This window comes from Silurus aristotelis, assembly GCF_946808225.1.
Source record: "Silurus aristotelis genome assembly, chromosome: 15".
In the NCBI taxonomy this organism is placed as follows: Eukaryota; Metazoa; Chordata; class Actinopteri; order Siluriformes; family Siluridae; genus Silurus; species Silurus aristotelis.
Window position 1 is genome coordinate 10,351,056 of NC_139588.1, and position 24,082 is coordinate 10,375,137.

Consider the following 24,082-nt stretch of genomic DNA (forward strand, 5'->3'; position numbering starts at 1 on the left):
GGAAATCTGTGTGTTGTTAAAACACCACCCTGACCTCAGGTGGGTTTTGGGCAACTTTACAGTATATAATTAAGGCATACATTCAGTATTCACATAGTAAAATATACACTGATGATGCAATGGAATGATGCAAAGATACAGCACATTTTTGCTTGTCATGCAAGTGTTTTGATTTACTTGCACCACATTTATGTTTCTGCACACATCTCAGCAACTTATCCTGATAATTATTTGTTTAATTCCCAATAAAAAAAAAGCTGCTGTACTTCTCTGGAAACCTAGTGGAATACTTGGTCAAACTAACTATATTTACTGGTTATGTGCTTTTTCAGTCCCTTGTCATTTCTAGTCCTGACTGCTGCAGCTTGCTCCTGCATACCATCTGATCTCTGTAACTAATACATAATGCAGCTGCATGAATTGTTTTTAATTTCCACAAGGTTTTATTTGCGTTCATTTTCTACACTCCCTCTATTGGCTTTCTATAGCTGCTCATGTATGATTTAATCTGATGCTTGCCTACAAACCAAAAATGAGTTAACACCCATATACTTAAAAACACTAATCATGCTTTTTTTCCTTTGCCAACAACAATTTATCCTGTTGCTACTCTTTTGTTTTTGATCAAATGAACTATGAGGAGATTTTAAACTAATGCATATTCCAGCTCAAATACTGCATGTGAAATATTATTACTGTAGGCAAGAAAAAAGTCCAATGGCATAGTCACAAAGGTGAGTCATCCAATTTTTCCTGCCAGAAATGAGCTCTTTCCTAGTACAGTTTTTTTAGAATGCACTGGAATGTGGATGGCCTATATATTCTGGAAGAAAAAATGAGCAGAACAACTTTCAGCCTTACAATTTAACCAAACAGCCAATGCTTTGTGCATTCTAATCACATTGTTTCCTCTTCTTTTTACTCAGTGAACGCCAGGTCTGTCAGCTCTTGCAGCTGAAAAGCAGATGTCCAGATGTGCACATGATCAGAGCGTGTTATCATCAGACTGTAAACAATCTGCCAGTACCCTCAGAAGAAAAAGACGACTCTGCGCTGGCACCAACATTCTTCTCCCATTTGCCTGGAAATATCTCGCTGAGTTTCCCTTCTTGTTTCTGCATTCTTCCCATCTTTTGTTGGAATGTAATGCTTCCATGTAGGAAATGTTAACAACTACGCTTTAATGAGCAAGCACAAAGATTCAAAAGTTGCATAATTACATTACACATAGTTCAGGTTATAAAGACGAGCTGGCATTATTCAATATTTCTGCATCTCATTTTATAGGATTACAAAAATGGATAGCTAAGAATTAGTATAAGAGGGTTTTCAGGAGAAGAGAAGGAAACTATAAAAAATGCAGATGAGAGAGAACATGTCAATATTACATCCTAATTACTATGTGTAGTTCAAATATATTGGCATTATGTGATGCTGACATTTAAAGATTCATTATACAAGAATCTGGATAACTGACTTATTTGGGACAAAATTGCACCACCTTTTTTCCTTTTCAGCATTGCCAACAGTAATTAAAGTCATTATCATCCTCCTTTTATTTAATCAGAAGCTAGAAATATATCAAATGTGGGCATGAATATAGGTACACATGTATGTAAACTAAGAGATTTTACTTATCGTAATTTCTGGACTATAAAGCGCACCCATATATAAGCCGCACCCACTGAATTTTACAAATATTTTTATTTTGAACATAAATAAGCCGCAGTCTACACTGAAACTAATGAACTTTGCACAGGCTTTAACGAAAGACACGTTACACGCGGTGTAACGGGTGAAATATGTTGCGCTTCCTTTAGGAGCATAGCGGTATTTTGGGAATAGCCTGGCACTGCATTTTCCGGTATTACTGCATGTGTGCAAGACGAGGATTATGTCCTTATTATTTTCTGATGCTCATTTCTAAGTTTCTTTGACTAACCCGTAACGCTGTTGCCAAGAAAAATAAAAAAGCACGAGTTTTGGAAACCTGTCTGTGCTTATATGATTTCTGTTGTAACTGGAGTTAGCGAGCTCTCCCTTCACCCAGACTCAACGTGCTACAACGGCTTGTATCTAAACAGTAGCCGACCAAGAAAGTCATTGTTCACTGTCCTCCTTTTTCCTTTCTCTTGGGAGTTTATCTTTTGGCATCGTTGTGCGTTTAAAAAAAAGGTTTTTCCGTTTCCGTTCTGAAATTTCATTGGTGTATTGTTATGGGGTTCAGTTTTTTGGCTTGAAGTTTGTGAAACCAGGAATTTTTTGGACTATAAGCCTCTACTTTTTCCCCACGTTTTTGAACCCCGCGGCTTAAACAACGAAGCGGCTTATAGTCCGAAAAATACGGTATATCAGTGTCTTTACAAAAAGCGTTATTAAACTAATCCACCAACTACTTTGCCACACAATCAACAAAAATAATGGTAGTAGTTTAAATAACCCAAAATCTTCCAAAAATAAATTAATTAATCTTGTAAATAAATTATTCTTTTACAAACTGTCAGGTTTAGTGTGATTTACCTGTGCTGGTGACAATTCTAAATGTTGTTTCTCAAATAAAAAAAATATAGCTAGTGTTTGGTAGAGCGGTTACGGTGGTGGTGTTCCATTATTAAACTAATAGCTTCTTTGCAACAATCATATTAGTTGGCCTAAATGTCCAGTTGTTCCTACTTAGAGAATGTTGAAAGGTACCACTTGCAACTTGCAACTGTAAATAACAAAATCTGTGGGAAAATGAATCATAGTGACCTTGTCCATAACATCAAGCAGTTCCAAAGCAGTGTCCTAATTTCCTGATTTCCTGATTTCTTAGTGGTGGTGGTACGTTTATTTAAGTTGTATCTCATTTCCATCATTTCACATTACTGTTTTAAATAAAACATGTACTGTGATTGTTTTATTATATAGTCTGTGATACAAAATAAAACATGTTGAACCTGTTTAATGACTAATCATACTTGGTTTACGACTCAGCATGTATGCATTAACTAATCGGTATGAAACTCACGGTTATAAAAAAAAAAAAAGAAATACACACAGAAAGGATTCATGCAGTTCTCACAGAGTTAATGCTGGCCCCATTGCTCAGGAAACATGTGCTTTATTAATAGCATATGTGATGTCGAAATTCCCTATGAGAAATAAATTGCCACACATGTAAAGAGTCCTCACATTTTTCGAAAAAACAGCCTCAATTATTTATGGCAGCCTCAATTATTTATTATTTATTATTCAACCATGTAGAGATAATTGCATCAAGACATTTTTGTAGATTTGACAAATGCCCTGTTCTACCAAAACCCAATTGTGTTCTGTTGGAGTCACATCCGGTGACTGGAAAGGCCAATGAAAAACACTAAACTCTTTGTTATGTTCATGAAACCAGTTTAAGATGACTTTTGTATTGTCCCTGATGCATTATCATGCTGGAAGTAGTCATTACCGCAAGCTTGAATGTTTTGTGCAGTTTGATATGATTTTCTGCTCAAAACAGTTGTACAGACTGGTTATCAAAGTTACTGTAGCTTTCTGTCAGCTTAAACCAGTCAGGTAATTTTTCGATTGACCTCTTCTTCATCATGCTGCTTTTTGGATACTTTTCATTATTGCAGCATTGTGAATAAACTTTTGTGTGTGAAAAACTCTCATGTAATCAGCAACTACAGAAATACTCAAACCAGCAGTTATGACATGATATAAACATTATACAAAGCTTTTGGCTTGTATCTGATTTTATGCATTGTACTGCTGTCACATGATTGGCTGATTCGATAATTGTGTGAATGAGTAGTGTACAAAACTTCGTAATAAAGTGCTCGTTGAGTTCCTCCATATTCTCTTCTAAGGACCATTTAGTTTATTGTTTCAATAATATACATATTGCTGTGTTTACACATGGTGGTTATGACTGTGTGGCCACTTCCAACTCCACCATTATCAAGTTTGCTGACGACACTGTTGTGGTGGGCCTGATCTCCAACAACGACGAGACGGCCTACCTACAGGAGATTAAAAACCTGGAGAGATGGTGCCAGGAGAACTAACCTGCAGGACATCTACAGCACGCGGTGCTGGACCAGGGCCAGGAAGATTGTGAAGGACCTAGCCATCCCAACAATGGACTTTTATCTTTGTTGCGTTTCGTTGTTGCTTTATATATACATATAATCCCTCATATATTCCTCATAAATATATTCCTCATATTCCACATAAAATGTCTCAATGTGTAAGGTGCAGTATTTTTGCTATGTTTCGACACGGACGGTTTTAACTGCATCATGGCATCATAGCGTTTTGGTCTGGGAAATAGGGATATAAGTTTTAAATGCTTTACTTCAGAATGCGAAACACTAACAAAGAAGAAGAAGAAAAAGAAGAACAAGAATCAGATGCAGAAGCAGAAGTAGCAGAAAGAATCATGGCAGATTTTGGTGCTTGATTTGAGACTTGGGGCATCATTAAAACAAATTTTAGTGATTAAAAAAAAAAAAAATTTATGGGGTTTATAATATATATATTTTTTTTATCTGATTTTCATTTTCTCTTTAATATTTATTTATTATTCCTTTATTTATATCCTTCATAAAAAAGATATGCACACTGCATCAATTGCTCATTAATAAAGTTACCGCATTTAAAATTAATTTGCGTTAACACATTATTAACGTGTTAATTTTTACAGCCCCAATAGCTACAAAGACAGAGCTCAAATAAAAGAGATCTGCTCAATGATTCCTCTTAGGGTTATTTTAGGTCAGCTAATGGTATACAGTACACTTATTATATGTTACACTGCCCTCTGGAGCATATTCAATAAAATTACAATGCCCCCCTTAACATATTTTTCTTATTTGTTCTTCGTTTGGTGTGGTGTGGTTTCTTTTGGTCCTCTTCCTATTTGTCCAACAAATTAATAAATCTTCCATAACAGCATGCTATTGCTTCTATACTATATGACCATAGGTATATGGACACCAGACCATATTTTTAATTTGCCATATAGCATAAACCTAGATTATTTCATTAACCTTCTAACTGGTTGCCATGAGAATCACCAAAATTACAGAAAGTGGTCCATTCAGAATATGATGAAACTTGTATGCATTTGTTTTACTATATATCACATCAGTGCATAATAAAAGTGCACATTGTGAAACAAACACTAAAGTCAAAATAATGTATCTGCACTTTATTACTTCACATTTTCTTTTTCCTTTTTATTAATTATTAATGATAAAAAATACAATTAAAAAAGTACCAATATTTTTGTAATTATATAAACAGTTAAGAAAAAAGAATTATATGAAGAATAAATGACAAGATGAATAAAATAATGAAAATATTTATAGCTTGGATGTTTTTTTTAATAAAATAAAAGTCATAAAAACAAGAAGAGTCTCGACATTCTTGTGCATAGATAGAGGATACATAGACAATAGCAATGTATTTACAGGTATGAATATAGAATAAAGAAATAATATTAAGAAGAAGAAGAAGAAAAAGAAAAAAGGAGAAGGAGAATAAACTGATCCAAATGACTTATAGTTTCATTCCATTAGCATTTTCAGAAATTGTTTTAACACTGGAAATGTACGTTTTTAACCAGAAGTGTAAGTACATATTGTGTAAAAGAAAAAGAACATTATTACAGAATGCACAATAGTTCTGTTCACAACCAAATCAAGTCCTAAAATATTATTATGCTATCATTATAGTATTATAGTTATTATAATAAATGAATTATGAATTATTTTGTAGTTTTTATAATAAATGAACCAAATGAAAAAAGCATAGGTTTTGTGGAAGCAGAATGGCTTGAATACGATTCATGGCATACTCTGCAGTGCTCTACTGCATATAAGCATTAGTTCCACCTTTTACTAAAGACTTTTAATGCACATTTGCTTTGTTTTACCCTGTTACTCTGTACTTTTTTAAGTTCCTTAGCCATGGTCCCTGGTCACAGTGAAGTATGATCTACAGTAAATCACAATCTTCACAAACAAACAGTCAGCACTGCCCCAGTGTTATAATAAATGCACAAGACATTTAAGTCTGCCTGTAGAATATTTGCAGAAAAAAGAAAACGTGATGTTTAACCAAATCGTTGTTTAGAGAACAATCTGCACAATTTAATTTTCAATAGCTCAACCTAGGTCTTGTGTAAACCTAGCAAGTTTATCTAAACTATGTGATCCACATATTTTTTTGAGAATGGAAGAAGAAGAGAATATACATTTATGCATTTGTACTTTTATGTGTCTCAAACAAGGATATAAGGATATAAGTATAATGCTAATAGTATAATATAGGCCAAATTGTTCACTTAAAGACAAGTTTCTATATTATTTTCTTTAAAGATGACACATTAACTATGTTAAGATGTTTGATTCTCATTTCTTTGTTACAGTATCAGTCTGTATGCACAGCATGCTGCTTACATTAGTGTAGTTTATTGGGTTTCAAATACGTTTTTGACATAAAAATGAACACTTATAGCAAACTCAGCAGTTCAATAACATTAATTCTGGAAATAGGGCATGAAGCAATATATTTTATATGACCAATTTCCAGTAAGATTTACTGTAAATGTATAGTGTGTATGTTTTTTATAGAAGAGTTTTAATAAGTACACTGAGGAAGAAACACTATGCCAAGAGACTGGTGGTTTGACTCTCAGACTGTTGCTCTGTCTGGCATTCTATGGTTGTCTCACACTGTTCTTCATTATAAATCTCCTCATAGCCTCTATTGCTTACAAGAGACCTCTTCCTCCTTCTTATTACTACTGCTACAACTGACACCACAAGCATCAGCAAGGCTACAGCACCAAAAGCTATGCCAAACGTTTTATTTTGTGACTTAGGATTTGGGTCCTTAAAAATTTGGGACATTTTCTCAATGTCCTCAGGCCTGGCCACCTTCCACATCTTAGTCCCTTTGATTCTTACCCAGGCCTGGTTTCCTTCAGTCATCACAAATACAGTGTTTGTAGCTATTAAACTGATCACTGGAGGTCTTGTAAAAGGTGGTAGATGAATGGGGGGTAACTCACTACCAGTGAAAATACCTGACTGAACACAGTAGAGAACCTGGCAGCCATCGCTTATGGTAAGGAGATGTTGGCTAAACTGTGGGGGGCAACGTGATTGACTCCCTGCAAGCAGATTGGTGGCCTGGCAACTAAAAAACCCTCCAAATGGTACAGAGAATTTTGTTGCTGCCTCATAGTCATTGCTTAGACAGATCATAATGCCACTGGATAAAAATTTTAAGGCAAAGAAGTTTGAAGGACAGGATCGGAATTTGGTTAAAGGATTTTGTAAAGAAGGGCCAAATAGACCACCAAAGAGATACCCTGAGTATTCTGGAACTTGGGCATTAGTGGAACACCAATAAGTATCAACCTGTGCTTTTCGAACATGATACACATTTTCACATTCATCTTGACAATTTTTGAAAAAGAAAAAGGATGTAGAACATTGTTGGTAGCACTCATAACTATGATATGGTCTTTCTTGCACTTCAGAGCGCAATAGTGAAGCAGTGTATGGATGTTGGCAGGAAAACAAGCCAGTGGCTGGATTTTTTACTGCAAGTTCCTGACAAATTTCACCTGCATCTGGAGTCAGCTGGGTGCACTTTTGAAAAACACCACCAAAACTAAGGTTGGTGCTTGGACCTTCACAAGATGCATCATCCACATTAGCTTGGAAGTTGAAATTTTTGGAGTCTGGATCAACACATCCAGGATAGGTGTTAATTTTGTAGTAACGTTCTATGGCCTTATGCACTGACAGCGCTAACTTGTTTACTGTTGGAATTGGGAGGTCTGGGAATGTTGATGGATTGAGAAAGAAAGGAAGTGGTAATCCACTACAGTCAATAGCAATTAGATTGTTTGAAGTGCTCTCCTGCCATTTTTGTAGAGTGATGCCAGGAAAAAACAAAGCTCCCCCATGACTCATGGTTATGGAGTATGTAAGATTACTCTGGTATGTCCTAGTTTCAGATGTTTCTTGTGACTCCTTACTGCCAATAATAAATTTTGCTTTGTTAAAAAAGTTTAAACCAGCCAATGCTGTAACAGTGGTCTGAGAGGACTGTGTATCAGTAATATAAGATGATTTTAAATAGTCCTCTTGCATCAAAATAGCACCAGCATCCACACTTGTGATGACATGTGTACCATAATCAAGCACCATTTTTTCTGACAGGTAGGCAACCTGGCGAGTTTGATGGTTTTCAATGGCATCTGCAATTTCCTCTGCCTGTCGGGCAAAACGTGCATCCAGAGTAAAGTCAGGATAAGCCTTTACAGTGTACAGATGGTTACGCACCTGTGGTAAGCAAAAACAAGAAATTGAGGTGGTAGGTAAACCAGCCTAAATCAATTTATATGAATAAGATGAGGTTTCACAAATACATACAATTCAATAAGCACACACACACACACACACACACACACACACACACACACACACACACACACACACACATATATATATATATATATATATATATATATATATATATATATATATATATATATATATATATATATATATATATATATATATATATATATATATATATATATATAAAGAAAAGCTGTTAAATATTCGTTCATGTTTTTCTTGTTTTGTTGTAAGCTAATAATTTAGTTTTGTATTGTGATCAATCTTTACCACTGGAAACTGCACCAGCTGGAAATTATTAATTTAAAAAAAGGTTGCTTTTTTCAGCATTGATAAAAAGCAGTGAAAAGGAATAATCAATGTATTTTACCTTTACAGATAAAGATTAAGAGGGACAACAAATACTACCAAGTAAATGCTATTGTACCAGTGTGTAGGTGTATATCATATTTGTCTGGTTACTTCACAGTGTTATGTTAAGTATTGACTGTATGAGAATACCCCATATTCATATTACATGAGAGTGTAATATGAAAAAATTCTTCATGGTACATGCACAAGACCACCACCAATTCTGGAATGTGTTAGATGTGTTGTTATTTGCATATTCTTGTGCAGGTTTTAAACTTTTCTATGTGAATATGCAAGTGTTATATAAATGTCCTTTTCATTGATTTGTCAGAGTTAAATTTTGACAATTTTACATGTTTTGACTATACCAATGGTCCTTAAACATTTTCTGCCATTCCCCACTTTAGAAGGAAGTGGATTTGGAATACTTCAAGTTAAAAAATGTCTAATTTATTAAAATATCAAGTTCTAATTAAATAACATAAAAAAGCATCAATAGATGCTTTAATTTACTTGCATTACAAATTACCTAATTGTTTGTTTGTGGTTGCTTTGAGTGTATGAAATAGAAAGAAATCATAACTGAAGATTAAGGAAGAACACAGAAAAATTATATAAATCCTGCCATTCTTTGTACCCCACCTTTAATTCCTACTAGGGAAGCGTGCCCAACACTTTGAGAACCTAACATGTTTTGACTACAATTAAAATGTTTTGACTGTCCCTAACATGTTTTGACTGTACATAATTCCAAAGAAGAAACTTGATGCCTTCTTGATAACTATAGGTGCCAGAATATCACCATCAAATACAAAGAAAATACCGAATGCCAATAGAGATATAGAGTTATTTTTCTATAGTAAGTATATTCACCTTGAGGATATAATAAATATAAGTTGCATATTTTATTTTTTTTAATGGCAAATCAACTTAGACAATCTGGAAATGTAAAAAGTGTGCCAAAATATCTGAATTCACTAATAATTTACTAATAAGACAATAAAAATAAAAGTATGTTTATAGTTTATTTGTACAAACGTTTTATTAATAATTACAATTTTATGTTGTCAAATAATTCTAGGCATTTACATGATTTACCACTTCTCTAAAAAAAAAAAAAAAAAAAAATTCAATTGTTTTAAGCTTTAATTTAGTGCAAAAAGCAAAATGGATAAAATGCTGGTTATAAGATAAATGCGTTTCCTCACAGTGTCCCAGAAAATTAAAAAAAAGACATTCTCTGGACAAAAAATGAGCTTTTTTAAAAGATACTATTCCAATCATTTTAATAAATCAGTGTTTTTTGCCTCATCATACCCTGTGTTATATGTCTTGGTTAAAAACTACTGTTTTACTCTGAAAGATTAAAAGGTCTGGTCCTTACCTGCACCTGAGCTGTAACTGACTTCTCCTTGACTTGATGTGTTTTCATGCGTTTGTTCTCTGTAGAGAACTTGCCATTCACAAATGTGTCGAAAGAAGCATCGGCATTGATCGATCTTGAAGTGGAACTTTTCTGTTCAAGCCATGAGCTAATTATCTCAGAGTTCATCTCCACTGAGCTCATCTTCTGTGGTATGACAAATGTCTCATCTGGAATGATATAGGCACCATCCTCAGTGGTCTGGCATAGTGAATAGCTTAGGTTCATCACCCGGCCCATATCTATGTTGCGCAGGTTGTCCCAACCTCCACCAGGCAGAACCTCGAGTGCCGGAACACCAAGGTTCTTGAAGCAATCACGAAGCCCATTGCTAGGTCGAATGACTGGATGAAAGTCAGCAGGATCGACAAATGAAAGAATAGATAAAAGAGAGAATAATTCTAAACCCATGGTTATCAAGAGAAAAGGCTCTAAATCATGGGTATACGGGTATTTATTGTCTTGTTCTCAAGTGATGGGAGGGTCTTAAGTACCTCAGACTGAAAATACTGAAACCGCATCTTTTCAGTTTCATTTTTGAACTAAAGAAAAGAGATACATTCAACCACATCCTGTTTATACAGAGTTCTGCACATTTGCAAACAAATTTTCGGAATCTCTGTCTATGTTTTCTCTAAACATTGGCAAAATGTGATTAAATCATGTTTAAAGAAAACAGTTAATACGGGTCTGCAGGAAAAAACTGCATAACTGCATAACGTAAGTAATGTAGTGTTTGGAGCAGCAAATATCCAAATTAGACTTACATATAATAATTTTACAACTTTCAGTGCAACCCAGATAAGGATGGGTTCATAAATCAATTTCTCTATTATCTTAGTTCAGGCAAATATGTAGCTCCTTGTTATTGTTTGCTGTTTGGAGGCTTTGGTTCAGCTCATTACAATAAGCAGTGGGCAGTGCTACCCATTTTATGGGTTATTATTATAACCCATAATTATAACCCGGATTTCTAATTCCAAGTTTAACCACAGCTTTTTTTTGTATATAAAAAAGTTCAATAAAATCTGTTTGGTTAGAAGGTGTGGATTAATTTTCTAACACAAAAATCTTTACAACACATTTGACGGTGACTCTGCAAGCACATTTCAGCTTTGATGCATGTCATTCGTTGTTTAATTATAATATATGAACAAAATATGAAACTAAAATGTCCTTGAAGCCCCTTTATGGTTGGCTGCAGTACAATTCTCATTTAAGCTCATTAAGCACTTTATTACTAATACGTGAATTCCACAAGATGTGGGAAACATTTTTTTGAGATTCTGGTTCATTTTGACCCACTTCCTGCAAAAATTTTCAGGTGCCGTGAATCTCCCATTCTACTACATTCCAAAGTAGTCTACTGGATTCGGATCTGGTGACTAGAAAAAAAAACACTGAAGAACACCTAACACAAGAAAATGGTAAAAAAAAAAAAAACCAATCCTCAAACCGTAACACCCCCTCCAAAAGCCTGAACTAATGACACAAGCCAGGTTGCTACATTTGTGCTTCGGCAGAATTCAAGGTCAATCAGACAAGGGTACATTTTTCCAGTCTGAATGGTTTTGCTCAGCCTATGCTCAATGCAGCCTCAGCTTTCTCTTCTTGGCTAAACAAACTCAACCCGACTGTTGAACCCCATCTACCGCAAGTTTTTACGTATATTTTGGGATGCTTTTCTTCTCACCACAGTTAAACAGAGTGGCTGTCTTAGTTACTATAGCCTTTCTGTCAGCTCGAACCAGTCTGGCTGTTCTCTACTGAGCTCTCTTTTATTAACAGTTTCCATATGCAGAAATTACCACTTTTATGATGTTTGTTCTTGCACATTTGTTAGTAAACTCTAGAGACTGCTATTTATAAAACCTCAAGAGTTTAGCAGTTTGAAATACTTGCTGATCAGCTTTCTCTAGTGTTTGCAGATATCTCCGAAATCTCACTGGAGATATGTTATGTGCCAGCCTACTTCAACATCTGCATCATCATCCATGTTCCCAAAAAACCCAGGATCACAGGACTTAATGACTACAGACCCGTCACTCTTACATCTATAGTTCATCTCCAGGTCAAGATCTCCAAATAACACTTCATGACTCTTTGCTTTCCCCTTCAGCCACTGCTTGTAACCTTGGGGTATCTATGGACAATGAACTGTCCTTCTCACATGCCGCTAATGTTGCTCGTTCTTGTCGATTTCTTCTCTATAACATCCGAAGGATTCGACCAGTTGTTCAGTCTCTTGTCATTTCAGGACTTGATTACTGCAACTCTCTGCTGGCAGGTCTTCCCCTGAATGCTATTTTACAGATTTTAAGCAGCTGCACGACTTGTGTTCAATCAGCCCAAGTTCTCCCACACCACCCCACTGCTGCGCTCCCTTCACTGGCTTACAGTAGCTGCACGTATCAGATTCAAAACACTGATGCTTTCCTACAAGGCCAAAAATGGACCAGCACCATCTTACCTCAGTGACCTCATCACATCTCGCACTGCACCACGCTGTCTGAGATCCTCCAGCACTGCTCGACTGGTACCACCTTCTCTCAGAATGAGAGGTAAGTACACTTCAAGGCTCTTCTCTGTTCTGGCACGGAGGTGGTGAAATGAACCTCCCCTAGATGTCCGTACAGCGAAGTCCCTTACTATCTTCAAGCGACGACTGAAGACCTACCTCTTTCTGAAACACTTAAATTAGCACTTTCCAAGTTTGCTTTGTAGAATTCAAGAGTTATATTTTATTAAGTTTGTAATCTTGTGTACCAGTGTAGATTTATTCATTACTAGAGACTCAAACACTTTTGTACGTCGCTCTGGATAAGGTCGTCTGCTAAATGCCGCAAATGTAAATGTAAATGTAAATGTATAGTAATAAAGTCCTTTGAACGCCCTATGCTGCCCTACATAAAATACATCACAGACCTACTCTTGGACCCCCTACAGTTTGCCTACAGAGCAAACAGGTTTGTAGATGATGCAGTTAACATGACCCTTCACTTTATCCTCCAACAACTAGACTCCCCAGGAACCTATGCCAGGATCCTGTTTGTGGATTTTAGCTCTGCCTTCAATAAAATCATCCCCACTCTGCTACAGAATAGGCTTTCTCCCAGCTAAGTGTGTCTGATTAAACCTGCAGGTGGATAACAGACTTTCTGTCTGACAAGAGACAACACGTGAAAATGGGAGACATGTCGCCGAGTCGCAGACCATCACCACTGGCTCCCCACAAGGCTGGGTTCTTTCTCCTCTACTCTTCTACCTATGTACAAACAGCTGCACCTCTAGTCACCAGTCTGTAAAGCTACTTAAGTGTACAGATGACACCACCCTCATTGAGCTAATCTCTGAAGGGGCTAAGTCTACCTACAGGTGGGAAATCAATTGTCTGGTGGCCTGGTGCAGTCAGAACAACCTGGAGCACAATTCTGTAACAACAGTGTAGAGGGTAATAGACTTTAGAAAGAACCTAACACTAGCCTCACTCCCCCTTCATATTATGTGACTCTGCTATAGACAATGTCGAGTCCTTCTGCTTCCTGGAAACCATTATCTCTCAGGACCTCAAGTGGGAGCTAAAAATAATTTCTCTGATTAAACTGTCATTATTATTTGCACTGCCTCACTTCAAATACCCTACAAAAATTATATAGATAATCTTTATCTTTCTTACTTTATTTTCCTATATTTTATAGTTGTTTATATGTTATAGCATCAGCACACCATGATAAATTCCTTGTACATGCAACCCAAAATACTTGTCATTGAAAATTATTCTGAAAGATAATTCTGAATAGGGTTCCTATTAAAAGTGCTCAGTGAGGGTATATGCTATGCTGCCCTCTAGAGCATATTCAATTAAATCACTCCACTCTGCATTTTAGTGTTTATGGTTACACATTAATTCAATCTAACCAAGTCAAAAGTTCATCCCATTCTTACATGTTGCTCATTATTTAAATAATAACTATTTCATCCTGGTCAGGGTAATGATAAATCTCACTCAGGGAACACTGGCCACCGTCATCTTCTCACGTGGCACTGCGAACTCATAAACATTCAATACGGACAATGTAAAGTAGCAGACACAGACAGTGACTCAAGGTCAGAAGTAAACAGAGAACCATGAAGCTGTGACAGAAATGATACATGCAATTACAACATGCAGCCCATAAATATATGAGAACATATGCTATGTAAATATGACAGTAATTAAACTCAGATATTGAGATTGAATCACTCTTGCTAATATACCTGAGTTAATATAATGAGCCCTCAGAGAAAGCCAGAAAGCAGTCTCTTAATTATGCTCAGTGGCAATCAGCACCACCTGTACCTAGATCTATTTACAGGGAGCTCTTTACTCACCCAGTCTTGACTCAACATTGTTGTGTGCTGGTGCTCAGTTCTCAGCTGGTAAAATTCTCCTGGGTACAACTTGGTATTTTAAGGCTTCTGTAGACAACTCTTGAGGGAGAGCATTAGTAACAAGCCCAGTAAACCTCTTCATTATTACATTGGTTGCAATATAACAACATAATTGTCCTCTTGTTTTATGGCAATTATGAATTAAAGCTCTGACTTCAAAATGTCCACAACATTATTTTAACTGCACTAAAGGTTTAACCCAAAGGTATTCATTATTCCAGAGATTCTCATTTAACCCATTTGATGGCATAGTTACTGAGGCCTTCATGAGCTTTGTTTAATTGGACAGAAAAAGAAAAAGACATTATTTCAGCACACAGGTTTTGCCAACCTGGTCGATACCCACTAGGGCCTTTCAGTGGTGCACTGTTGTCCATTGTGCTGCCCACTGGCTCAGTCAATAGTAAGCCTTTTCAGCCCTTCTGATTTCAAAGGTAATCCCGAGAGCCCATGTCTGTCCAAAGCATTCTTGTGTCATTGTCCTTTGTGTTTCTGGCAGCAAAGCTTTTGTTTGGCAACAGGATGAAAACACATCTAGAGCTTTCATTCTGTGTGCCATCCTCTGCAATGGTTAGCTGGGTATTTAGGTCAATACAAAAAGAGGAATGTGCTCTAAAAAAGAAACATGATCTGCAATGTCCCTATTTACAAGTTTTTTTGTTAATCGACTCATTTATATCGTATATATGCCCTCAAATTGAAAACTGTTGTCCAGTTAACATCAGAATATTGGGTGCATACAGTCAAGAAGTCGTCAATAAGCTTTTATTGTTATTTCAACCATGTATAGCTGAACACAGTACATAGTGAGACAACATTTCTCCAGAGCCCTGGTGCTACATAAAACAACATAGAGCTATATACAGAACACAGAGCTAAGGACTACAGTAAGTTGTACTAACTACATAAAGTGTATCGTGTGCAGCCTAGTGCAAACAATGCAGACAAAAGACAAGTTCAATAGACAACACAAGACAGATTGTGTGGGACAGATACACAAAACACAGAACAGCGCCACCAGTAAAGCTACTGTATAATATGTTATACAGTCCAATGTGCAAAAGAGAACTGTATACAAGAGACTACTTGTAAATAAACACAAAATGAATTTTGAATTTTCACAATTCCATGCATAGAAATCACAAAGAATGTGGTCCATATAACTAAGTCAAGAAGTAAAGTCAAGAAGCTTTTATTGTCATTTCACCATATATACCCGACTCAGTACACAGTGAAATGAAACAACGTTCCTCCAGAACCCTTAAGCTACATTAAACAACAATCACAGAAACAGAAACACAAGGCTAAGGACTAGTAAGTGTCCTCCCCACATAAAGTGCATGTGTGCAACCTGGTGCAAACAGTGCAAAGACAACACAAGACAGTTCAAGACAACACAAGACAGTGCAGGACAAAACACAAAATAGCTCCGCCAGTAAACCTGTTGTGACAAGACAAAGTAAACAAAATTGAACAGTAGCCAAAATGTAAACAAAAATGTTGTGCAAATGAGCAAAATAGCAGCAGTTCAGAAAAGATGTGCAAAAAAGCATTTTAAAAGTTTATGGTAATGAAGTGATGTAATGTGAGTAGTACTGAAGTCATGGGTGTGCAAAGTATGAGTGTGTTTTGAGTCCTGGTTGTACAGATCAGTCACACAGTTTGTGTGTGTGTGTGTGTGTGTGTGTGTGTGTGTGTGTGTGTGTGTGTGTGTGTGTGTGTGTGTGTGTGTGTGAGTTTAGTTCAGTTTAGTTATTTGTTGAGAAGCCTGATGGCTTGAGGAAAGAAGCTGTTACACAGTCTGGAAGTGGCGGCCTGAATGCTTCGGGACCGTTTTCCTGATGGCAGGAGAGTGAAAAGTGTGTGTGACTCCGATGATCTTCTCACCTGTCCTCACTATCGTCTGTAGGGTCTTGCGATCCGAGACGGTACAGTTCCCAAACCAGGCAGTAATGCAGCTGCTCAAGATAATCATTCCTTTTAATAATAAGAATTAATTACAAAAACATTCTTGTAATTACACTACATATTCAAAGGTCCATTAAATTCGATTTCATTCTTTTATGGATATAAAAATTTGACTCGTGCAACAGAAAAGCCTATTTTATGTTTAAAGAGTTTGGCCAGGATTAATATAAGATTTAGAACCACCGAAGACGATTTACTAATGTAAAGTGCTTCCACATAGAATCATTTTTCTTGTTAGAACTCAATAATATTTATTGTTAAAAGTTTTTATTTGGTTTCTGAACTAATTTTAAGCAGTATTTATTTATACTCTATATGCGAATTATTTATCAAAGCATGTTTGGTCAGTGGCATCAATTACGTCACAGTTAAAATTTGGTCAATGGCCTCCCGTACAAAAAACGTCACTGAAAAAGGGCCGCATAGAATGATTGACAGGAGAACGAACCAATGAGGTTAGCCCACAGCGATAATGGGCGGGGTTACACAACCAAGTTAATACTCGAAAGCACGCTGCTATAGAAACCGATTTGGAAGACGCGCTGTAAGAGGTAGGTGCGACGATGGTTACTCTTATTAACACAAATTACAATTATTATAAAAAAAAATAATAAATATAAAGACAAAAATGATGTAAGATAAATGATTTTGACAGAATATATTTCATCTGGCTGGAGGTAAAAACGGTAAGCTAGTTCACAGCAGGCTAAGACGTTCTGCCATATGTTAGCTTGGTGGACCAGCCTGTGTGTTTTTGAGCTAGCCTTCGATTAGATTGTCAGAAGAGGAAAAAAAAAAAATTTTTATGTGTTTATTTCAGATCCTATGATTTGAGGGCGTTACAAAGTTTATATTCAGGCTTCACCATTACGTTGTAAGGACTGCTCCAGGCTGTTCAGTGCTGTTCTATAGGACGCAGTGCTGCATTGAGAGTACGACTGGCTCATACTACATTCATCTCAGGGAGACCAGCAGTGTGCTGTGTTTATGTCTTTGTTGGACGAAAACGCAGACTACTCGTACGTCAGGAGCTGCGGATGGGAAAGGTATACACGCATTTTTTCACTGCCTTGTCTGATTTATTTAGCTTGCATGTGCTCATGCTCCTGTCTCGTGCCTCGGCTCCAAAATGGCGCCTTCCTTATAAATTCGCTTCACATCTGACCGCGATAAATCTGAATCTGATCGTTCACATGGACATTTTAACCCCCCGAGCCAGTGGCAGTTTCTTATACATGAGTTTATTTCAATTTTTTTTTCTTCCCTTGTAATATTAGTATTAAAGCAACATGTGGTCTCGAGTAGGGTTCATCTCCTGCTTCTGCGTTTCACTGCGCGTAATCTCGCGAGATTTCTTTGCTAATCGAGATTAACTTCCGCCTGCTCACGTGCCAGGCGTGACTCATTAGTGCGTGTGTTTCTAAGAGATAAGTGTGTTTGGATGAGGATCGGACTAAACATCATAACCAAACAGTAAATTTGGCAGCAGTGGTCATAGCCCCTGTATTGGAGACAAATGATCCGCAGTGGCGACCAAGAAAAAGAGGTCTTAACCTCGGTATCGCCAAACTGGCACTCTTGGGGCACTTTAGTAAGGCCCTTCACCCTCTGTGCTCCAGGGGGGCATTCTTTCTTTCTTTTTTTTTCGTCTTCTTCATTCAGAAATGGTATAACATTACAATCTATCGGTTTTCCGACCAAAAATCTAGTCATTACAATTCAATCATTGTTGCCATTTGTTTGTTCATGTCCCACCAAGCAAGTCATGATGACATTGGCATTTGGTGTCCTTTGAGGCCAATTTATTTAAGTCCACATCGACTACACAAGTGACTAGCAACAAAAAAAAAAAGCGCAGGTGTCATAAACATGAACATGCTGGTTTGCTGTTCATTTGAATAAACACAAGAAGCAGATAAACAGAATATAATATTTTGTATGTAATTAAAGGTCTGCCACTTTAGTATTTTAGTGAGTGTCTGTCGCCGTGCATGCATATTAGCTGCATTTGCACTGGAGTCTATTGTTGTACACAAAGCCTCACTGGTTCTGCTTTGTAGAAATGTTCATTTGTTCATTTCATCGTGGCCGGCGATCACTGCTGAGCACTATTAAACATATGCATTACTAGTTATTTTATCAGAATGCTAAAATGGGTTTATATATATATATATATATATATATATATATATATATATATATATATATATATATATAGTAAATATTCTATAAAGTATAGAAAAACCATTAGTGGCTCAAACCATTGATTCTAAATACACTCATAGATGTGTGTGCGTGCGTGGTGTAATTTCACGTGTGTAAATGCAATGTCTGTACTGATTAATGTGGACGTACCCGATGATCTTCTCACCCTGCTTCCCCATCTCTCTCTTGTTTTACAGAGCTGTTGGACAGCTGCTGGAACCTGTGTGTGGGGAACTTAGCCTACAGGGTTGCCATTTAGAGCCTCGGTGGCCAAACTACTTTCATGTCAGAGACAGAGTCTTCTTGCATTCGTTTATGTCATCCTTTCCTTTCGGGACAGACAGTACGAAAAATCGTCACTTCAAAAACTCATCATCTTTCTGATAAATCCTATACTAAGCCACAATGTCTGTCAACGTCAATCGTAGCGTTACAGACCAGTTTTACCGGTACAAGATGCCTCGTTTGATCGCTAAGGTAGGAGTCTACGTAAAAAAAAAATCAGAACTTTGCAACCGTGGTTTTGGAGTATATTGTATTTATTTTCCCTCTGATGTTTTTTTTTTACTAGGTGGAAGGCAAAGGGAATGGAATTAAGACTGTAATCGTGAACATGGTTGATGTTGCGAAGGCATTGAACAGGCCTCCAACTTGTAAGCATAATTTAATACAAAATAAAAAAATTTAATATAGCTTCGTTGTGACTTGATAAGAAAAGGGCTGACATTTTAATAATGCCATCTTTAGATCCAACCAAGTTTTTCGGATGTGAGCTGGGAGCCCAGACCCAGTTCGATTCGAAGAACGACCGTTACATTGTCAACGGGTCTCATGAAGCAAACAAGCTGCAAGACATGCTGGACGGATTCATTCGCAAGTTTGTGCTGTGTCCGGAGTGTGACAATCCTGAGACTGATTTGGTAAGTATGCTCAAAGTGCTTTCATGCGATGACCCTGGATATACACTGCATTTCTCTTTATTTGTCTTTGATGCTCTTAAAAACAACTGCTTTCCAAACCCTTGAGCGTTTTATTTACATGGGTGAACCTTGTGCCCTCTGTGGTTGTACCCACTTTTTGTCAATTGGCACGTTTTGCTGAGTGTGCAGGTCACGTCCAGCATGTGACTATGAAGGGTTTTATTTCTCAGTGTGCCGTGTGAAATTGCTGTTCATAAGAGTTGCCATGACACCAAAAATTTTTTTAAGTTAGAAAATGTGTCTCTAGGAGCTATTGAGTTAAGTTGGTGTGTGTGCGCGCGTGTGTTAGGGGGTGGTGGAGTCTGGCCTTTTTTTAATTCTGCAGTGCAGCAGTCTGACTCCTGCATAGTCACAGATACACAGGTTTCTGCTTAGACTGCAGTAGGTGTATTGCCTCCAGCACTGGCACAGTCTGTGATTGTATTTTGGTGTTGAATGTACATTGCAACTGTGTACAAAGTAGAGCAAGATTCAGTTTTAAACCTCTTCCCAGTCTCTAGCAACTTTTGTCTACATTTATAGCATGTATTACAGCTCATTATTCAAATATGCCATAAATGAGTAGCTATAATACAACACAATTTGCCCAAATAAAATGAGACACGAGCCACCTGGCATGTGAATCTTGAATGATTACATGGTGTTGAACTTTGCACCGTAAACAGACGCTTCCTGGAAATCCTGCCCCCTTTCCCTGTAACATTCTTTTTCTGAAGGTAAAGGCAGAGAGTTTAGTTCATTATCTGAAATGAAAACCTACCAGTAGATCTTCACGTTGGATAACATGAAGTTTATATTTTTTATATATATTTTTTACACCTATAACATTATCTTTGAAATGTACCTGGTCACAATGTTACCTGGTAAATGCTCAGAACTGCTTCAGGTTTTGGCTGAAAGAGAAAAGGGTTTTGACCTCTAAAGATTCAATTGTGTCAAAATGAACACTGAATATTATTTATAAATAGTTATGATTACCCCCTTTCTGTGTAGTCTTAATTATTCATTTTAGAGATTTGTATTCCTGGCTGTTCCTCCACAAAACGATATATTAAATCATGGCTGGTGGTGGTGTTTTTGTTAATGCTGACTTAAGGTAGTCAATGTTTTTGTGCTGCTCAAATCTAAGTGGCTCAGGGGATCTGTAGAGATTGTGTCTCAAATGTTTCTCTGTATCTTTTAGCATGTCAATGCCAAAAAGCAGACCATAGGAAACTCCTGCAAGGCCTGCGGATACCGAGGCATGCTGGACACCAGGCACAAACTCTGCACTTTCATTCTCAAAAATCCACCTGGTGAGTACAGATGAGTGTATTGAGGATTTCTTATTATATTTCAGCTGTTAAATCAAGGAGACGTTTCCAGAAAACCCCAAATGGGCATTATTAATTTACTTTTTCTGATCACAGGCCTAAACACCACTCATTACTTCTTTTTTAGATTTAGAATTTGGGATAAAGGAGAGATTTGAATCATTTATCATGTCCATAGTAAATAATGTCCCTTGCGCTGACCTGCATTTCTTGGTACAGATTAAAGTGGTGAGGAGGTCTAGGGTAGGGTGGAAAATACTTATTTCCAATGTCAACTGCAGCTTCAGATAATACTTAGTACCATTACAATCACTGACTCCATTTGGCTTATTTTTGTTTTATTGGTACATACAAGCCATTTAGGTTTCTTTTCTTATTCTTTACTGCCATGTTTCAGCATACCTTTGTGTTTTTGATTTCTGTTGTCCCACTGAGTCCCTCAGTTCTATCGAACAAGCAAAGGTACACAGATAAAATCTTTTTATTGCTGAACACATCTATATTCGTGCAGCGTGACAGGAGCGCGAAAGACTAAAATAGAACGCACGCGCCTAATTTAAATGTGCCTCGTTTCATCATGACTCAAAATGGTACATTTCAAAATGGTAGCGCACAAAATCCCTTCAGACAAACGCAGATTGAGGGAGTGGCATTGTGTTTCATGCCTAATGCTAAATACCCCTGGGGGCGAACTTTCATGTGACTTCATAAGAGTCACTTTGATCGCTAACCACATTTAGAGGTTTAGTAGTCTTTCCCATATTTAATGTCTTTTCATTTAATTTGTTATAAAGAAATCCAAACCTAGCTCCAACTATTTCTTCTCCCCTCCCTGTCCTGGAGCAGAGAATGAGAGTGGTTCTATCAAGAAGGAAAAGGAGAAGAAAAACCGCAAAAAAGACAAAGAGAATGGCTCAAGCAGCGGGGAGACCGGAAACCGTAAGGACATAGATGCCCCTGATGCTGTGGTGAGTTCTGTCTTGTACAGACCTGATGATGGTGCTAATTATTTAATAAGGTGGTGTGTGTTAACCAATCTTGCTGTCTGCTGTGCCATTCCTCTGTAGGACGGAGATGATGATGATGAAGATTGGGCTGAAGAGACAACCGAGGAGGCACAGCGTCGCCGGATGGAGGAAATCAGCGAGCACGCTAAGGTCCTGACGCTAAGCGACGATCTGGAGAAAAGCTTAGAGGAAAGGGTCAACTTGTTCTACAATTTTGTGAAGGTGGGGTAAACCAGCCATTAGATATATATTGTATTCCTAACAAAATGGTACCATTTGTCCTCGGGGGTTTTACAGGGTCTTAAAACGTCAAAATCTAAATTTTAGACATTAAGTTATTTAGAACAGAATATGTAAGACTTTTTAAACAGGTCTTAGTTTTACAATGTACATATACTGCTGCTTCGAATGCTCATTGAAATGCTTCCGTAGACTTTAGAATGTTGTATTTATTCATGTTTTTATGTTTCTGTGGTGGTGGTGTTTTTTCTTTCACTAGTCCAAATTTCCCCGTCTTATGGCTACAAACGAGACCAATATGCAACAGCCAATCAGCTTTCTGTTATTGGCGCAAATCTCTCTATTGTACCACAGACGGATTTGATTTGTCAGCTATGGCGAAGTTTAGTGATACTCTGCTTGGGGGGAAAAATTTAATTTAGGGCTTCAGGCTAGTTGCTAACCACATATTTCAGGTTTTTTTTCTTTTTTTTTTTTGATGTGACATGAGTCTTAAATTTCATTCTTAATGGTTGCAAAAAGTCATACATTTACACAGAAACCCTGTTCCGTTTTGCCACTACAGCAAAAGAAGGAGCAGGGACTGATCGTCTCCGCTGATAAAGAAATCCTGGCTGAAGCAGAGCGGCTCGAGGTGAGGGCCATGGGGCCGCTCATTTTAAGTGAGCTTCTCTTTGATGAAAACATCCGCGACCAGATCAAGAAATACAAACGCCATTTCCTTCGAGTGAGTCCATCCATGTTTTTCTATATCAGTCCATTTTGTTAAGAGTAGCTGGTCCTGCTTGTAGCGCATGCATTGTGTAGCTTATGGAGCTTTCCCCCCTTACAGTTTTGCCACAATGACAAAAAAACTCAGAAGTACCTCCTGGGTGGCATCGAGTGTCTGGTGAAGCTCCATCAGAGTCAGCTGCTGCCCCGCGTCCCCATCATTCTCAAAGACCTGTATGATGCCGACCTGCTGGAAGAAGAAGTCATTCTCGCATGGGCCGAGAAGGTACGAGTGAAGACGCAAATCAGGCCAGGTTCCAAATTCAAAACTATAAGTTACGCTTACAAATCTAGTTTTTGTTTAATTTTTATATATTTGATGATGATCCAGGTCTCCAAAAAGTACGTGTCTAAAGAACTCGCTGCAGAGATCCATGCCAAGGCTGAGCCCTTTGTAAAATGGCTGAAGGAGGCAGAGGAGGAGAGTGAGGGCAGTGACGAGGAGGAAGCCGGAGACGAAGACAATGTGGAGGTCAGTATTTTTCTAAGTATATTATAAATATTAAAAATGATCTCTGTATGTTTCTTTGCTCATGCTCCGATGTTTTCCATGTCCTTACCAGGTGGTGTATTCCTCTTCTGCACGTGAGCTAAAGATGGAAACTACAAAGCCGGTAAAGGCTGATAAGGAAGAGGAGGATATCGATATTGATGCCATTTAAATAATAATAAAAAAACCCATATCAAAGTAATGAAGCTGCCTCTTGACACTTTGCAATGCTTGTTAAACTGTTCCTGCTCTTCAGCTGTAGGCCTGCGTCAGTGCTGTACTAGAACGCCTTATTTCAGTCAATATTTGAATTTGTTGCCATTGTATTTATATGCATGGATATGGATTGGGAGTGCTTTAATCATGTTCCTACCCCTTCCCACCCACATTGTATTTTTGAGACTATTAAAGAATGTTTGCCAGTGAACGCTCTCTGCTTTGCTGCTGAAAGCTGCAGACGGACAGCATGATACTGAAAGCTCC

General features: G+C 37.4%; 3 protein-coding genes across 5 annotated transcripts in view; 2 read left to right on the plus strand and 1 right to left on the minus strand.

Moving 5' to 3' along the window:
• Positions 1-2,942, plus strand: part of LOC310737578 (tumor necrosis factor alpha-induced protein 2-like) — a 19,364-nt gene extending 16,422 nt beyond the window's left edge. For 2 of the 3 annotated variants that reach the window (XM_083561952.1, XM_083561953.1), the window contains exons 13-15: positions 1-39; positions 927-1,639; positions 2,356-2,942. The exon at positions 1-39 is cut by the window's left edge and continues 83 nt beyond it. In XM_083561952.1, the coding sequence (XP_083418078.1) occupies positions 1-39; positions 927-1,170 (283 nt within the window). In that variant the 3' untranslated portion in view covers positions 1,171-1,639; positions 2,356-2,942. Of the gene's footprint in view, positions 40-926; positions 1,990-2,355 lie in introns of those variants that run through there. The other variant, XM_083561951.1, reaches the window with a different exon arrangement.
• A 2,402-nt stretch (positions 2,943-5,344) lies between these two features.
• LOC310737541 (macrophage-expressed gene 1 protein-like) lies at positions 5,345-10,677 on the minus strand. The gene is made up of 2 exons (XM_083561891.1): positions 10,156-10,677; positions 5,345-8,342 (listed from the first exon to the last, which is right to left on the minus strand). Exons 1-2 carry the CDS (start codon positions 10,603-10,605, stop codon positions 6,651-6,653), a joined length of 2,142 nt encoding a protein of 713 aa, XP_083418017.1. The 5' UTR covers positions 10,606-10,677; the 3' UTR covers positions 5,345-6,650.
• Positions 10,678-17,036: 6,359 nt separating this feature from the next.
• eif5 (eukaryotic translation initiation factor 5) lies at positions 17,037-24,026 on the plus strand. The gene is made up of 12 exons (XM_083561996.1): positions 17,037-17,144; positions 17,414-17,639; positions 18,996-19,275; positions 19,370-19,451; positions 19,546-19,718; positions 20,962-21,073; positions 21,938-22,059; positions 22,159-22,320; positions 22,904-23,065; positions 23,171-23,335; positions 23,441-23,581; positions 23,673-24,026. Exons 3-12 carry the CDS (start codon positions 19,204-19,206, stop codon positions 23,769-23,771), a joined length of 1,290 nt encoding a protein of 429 aa, XP_083418122.1. The 5' UTR covers positions 17,037-17,144; positions 17,414-17,639; positions 18,996-19,203; the 3' UTR covers positions 23,772-24,026.
• The last annotated feature ends 56 nt before the right edge of the window (positions 24,027-24,082 follow it).

Coding starts and splice junctions, on each gene's coding strand:
- LOC310737541 (XM_083561891.1), bottom strand. CDS start 10,605: ATGGGTTTAGAATTATTCTCTCTTTTATCTATTCTTTCATTTGTCGAT. Junction 8,343..10,155: donor CAGTTACAGCTCAGGTGCAG/GTAAGGACCAGA, acceptor TGCTTACCACAG/GTGCGTAACCATCTGTACAC.
- eif5 (XM_083561996.1), top strand. CDS start 19,204: ATGTCTGTCAACGTCAATCGTAGCGTTACAGACCAGTTTTACCGGTAC. Junction 19,719..20,961: donor ACAATCCTGAGACTGATTTG/GTAAGTATGCTC, acceptor TGTATCTTTTAG/CATGTCAATGCCAAAAAGCA. Junction 22,321..22,903: donor TGTTCTACAATTTTGTGAAG/GTGGGGTAAACC, acceptor TTGCCACTACAG/CAAAAGAAGGAGCAGGGACT.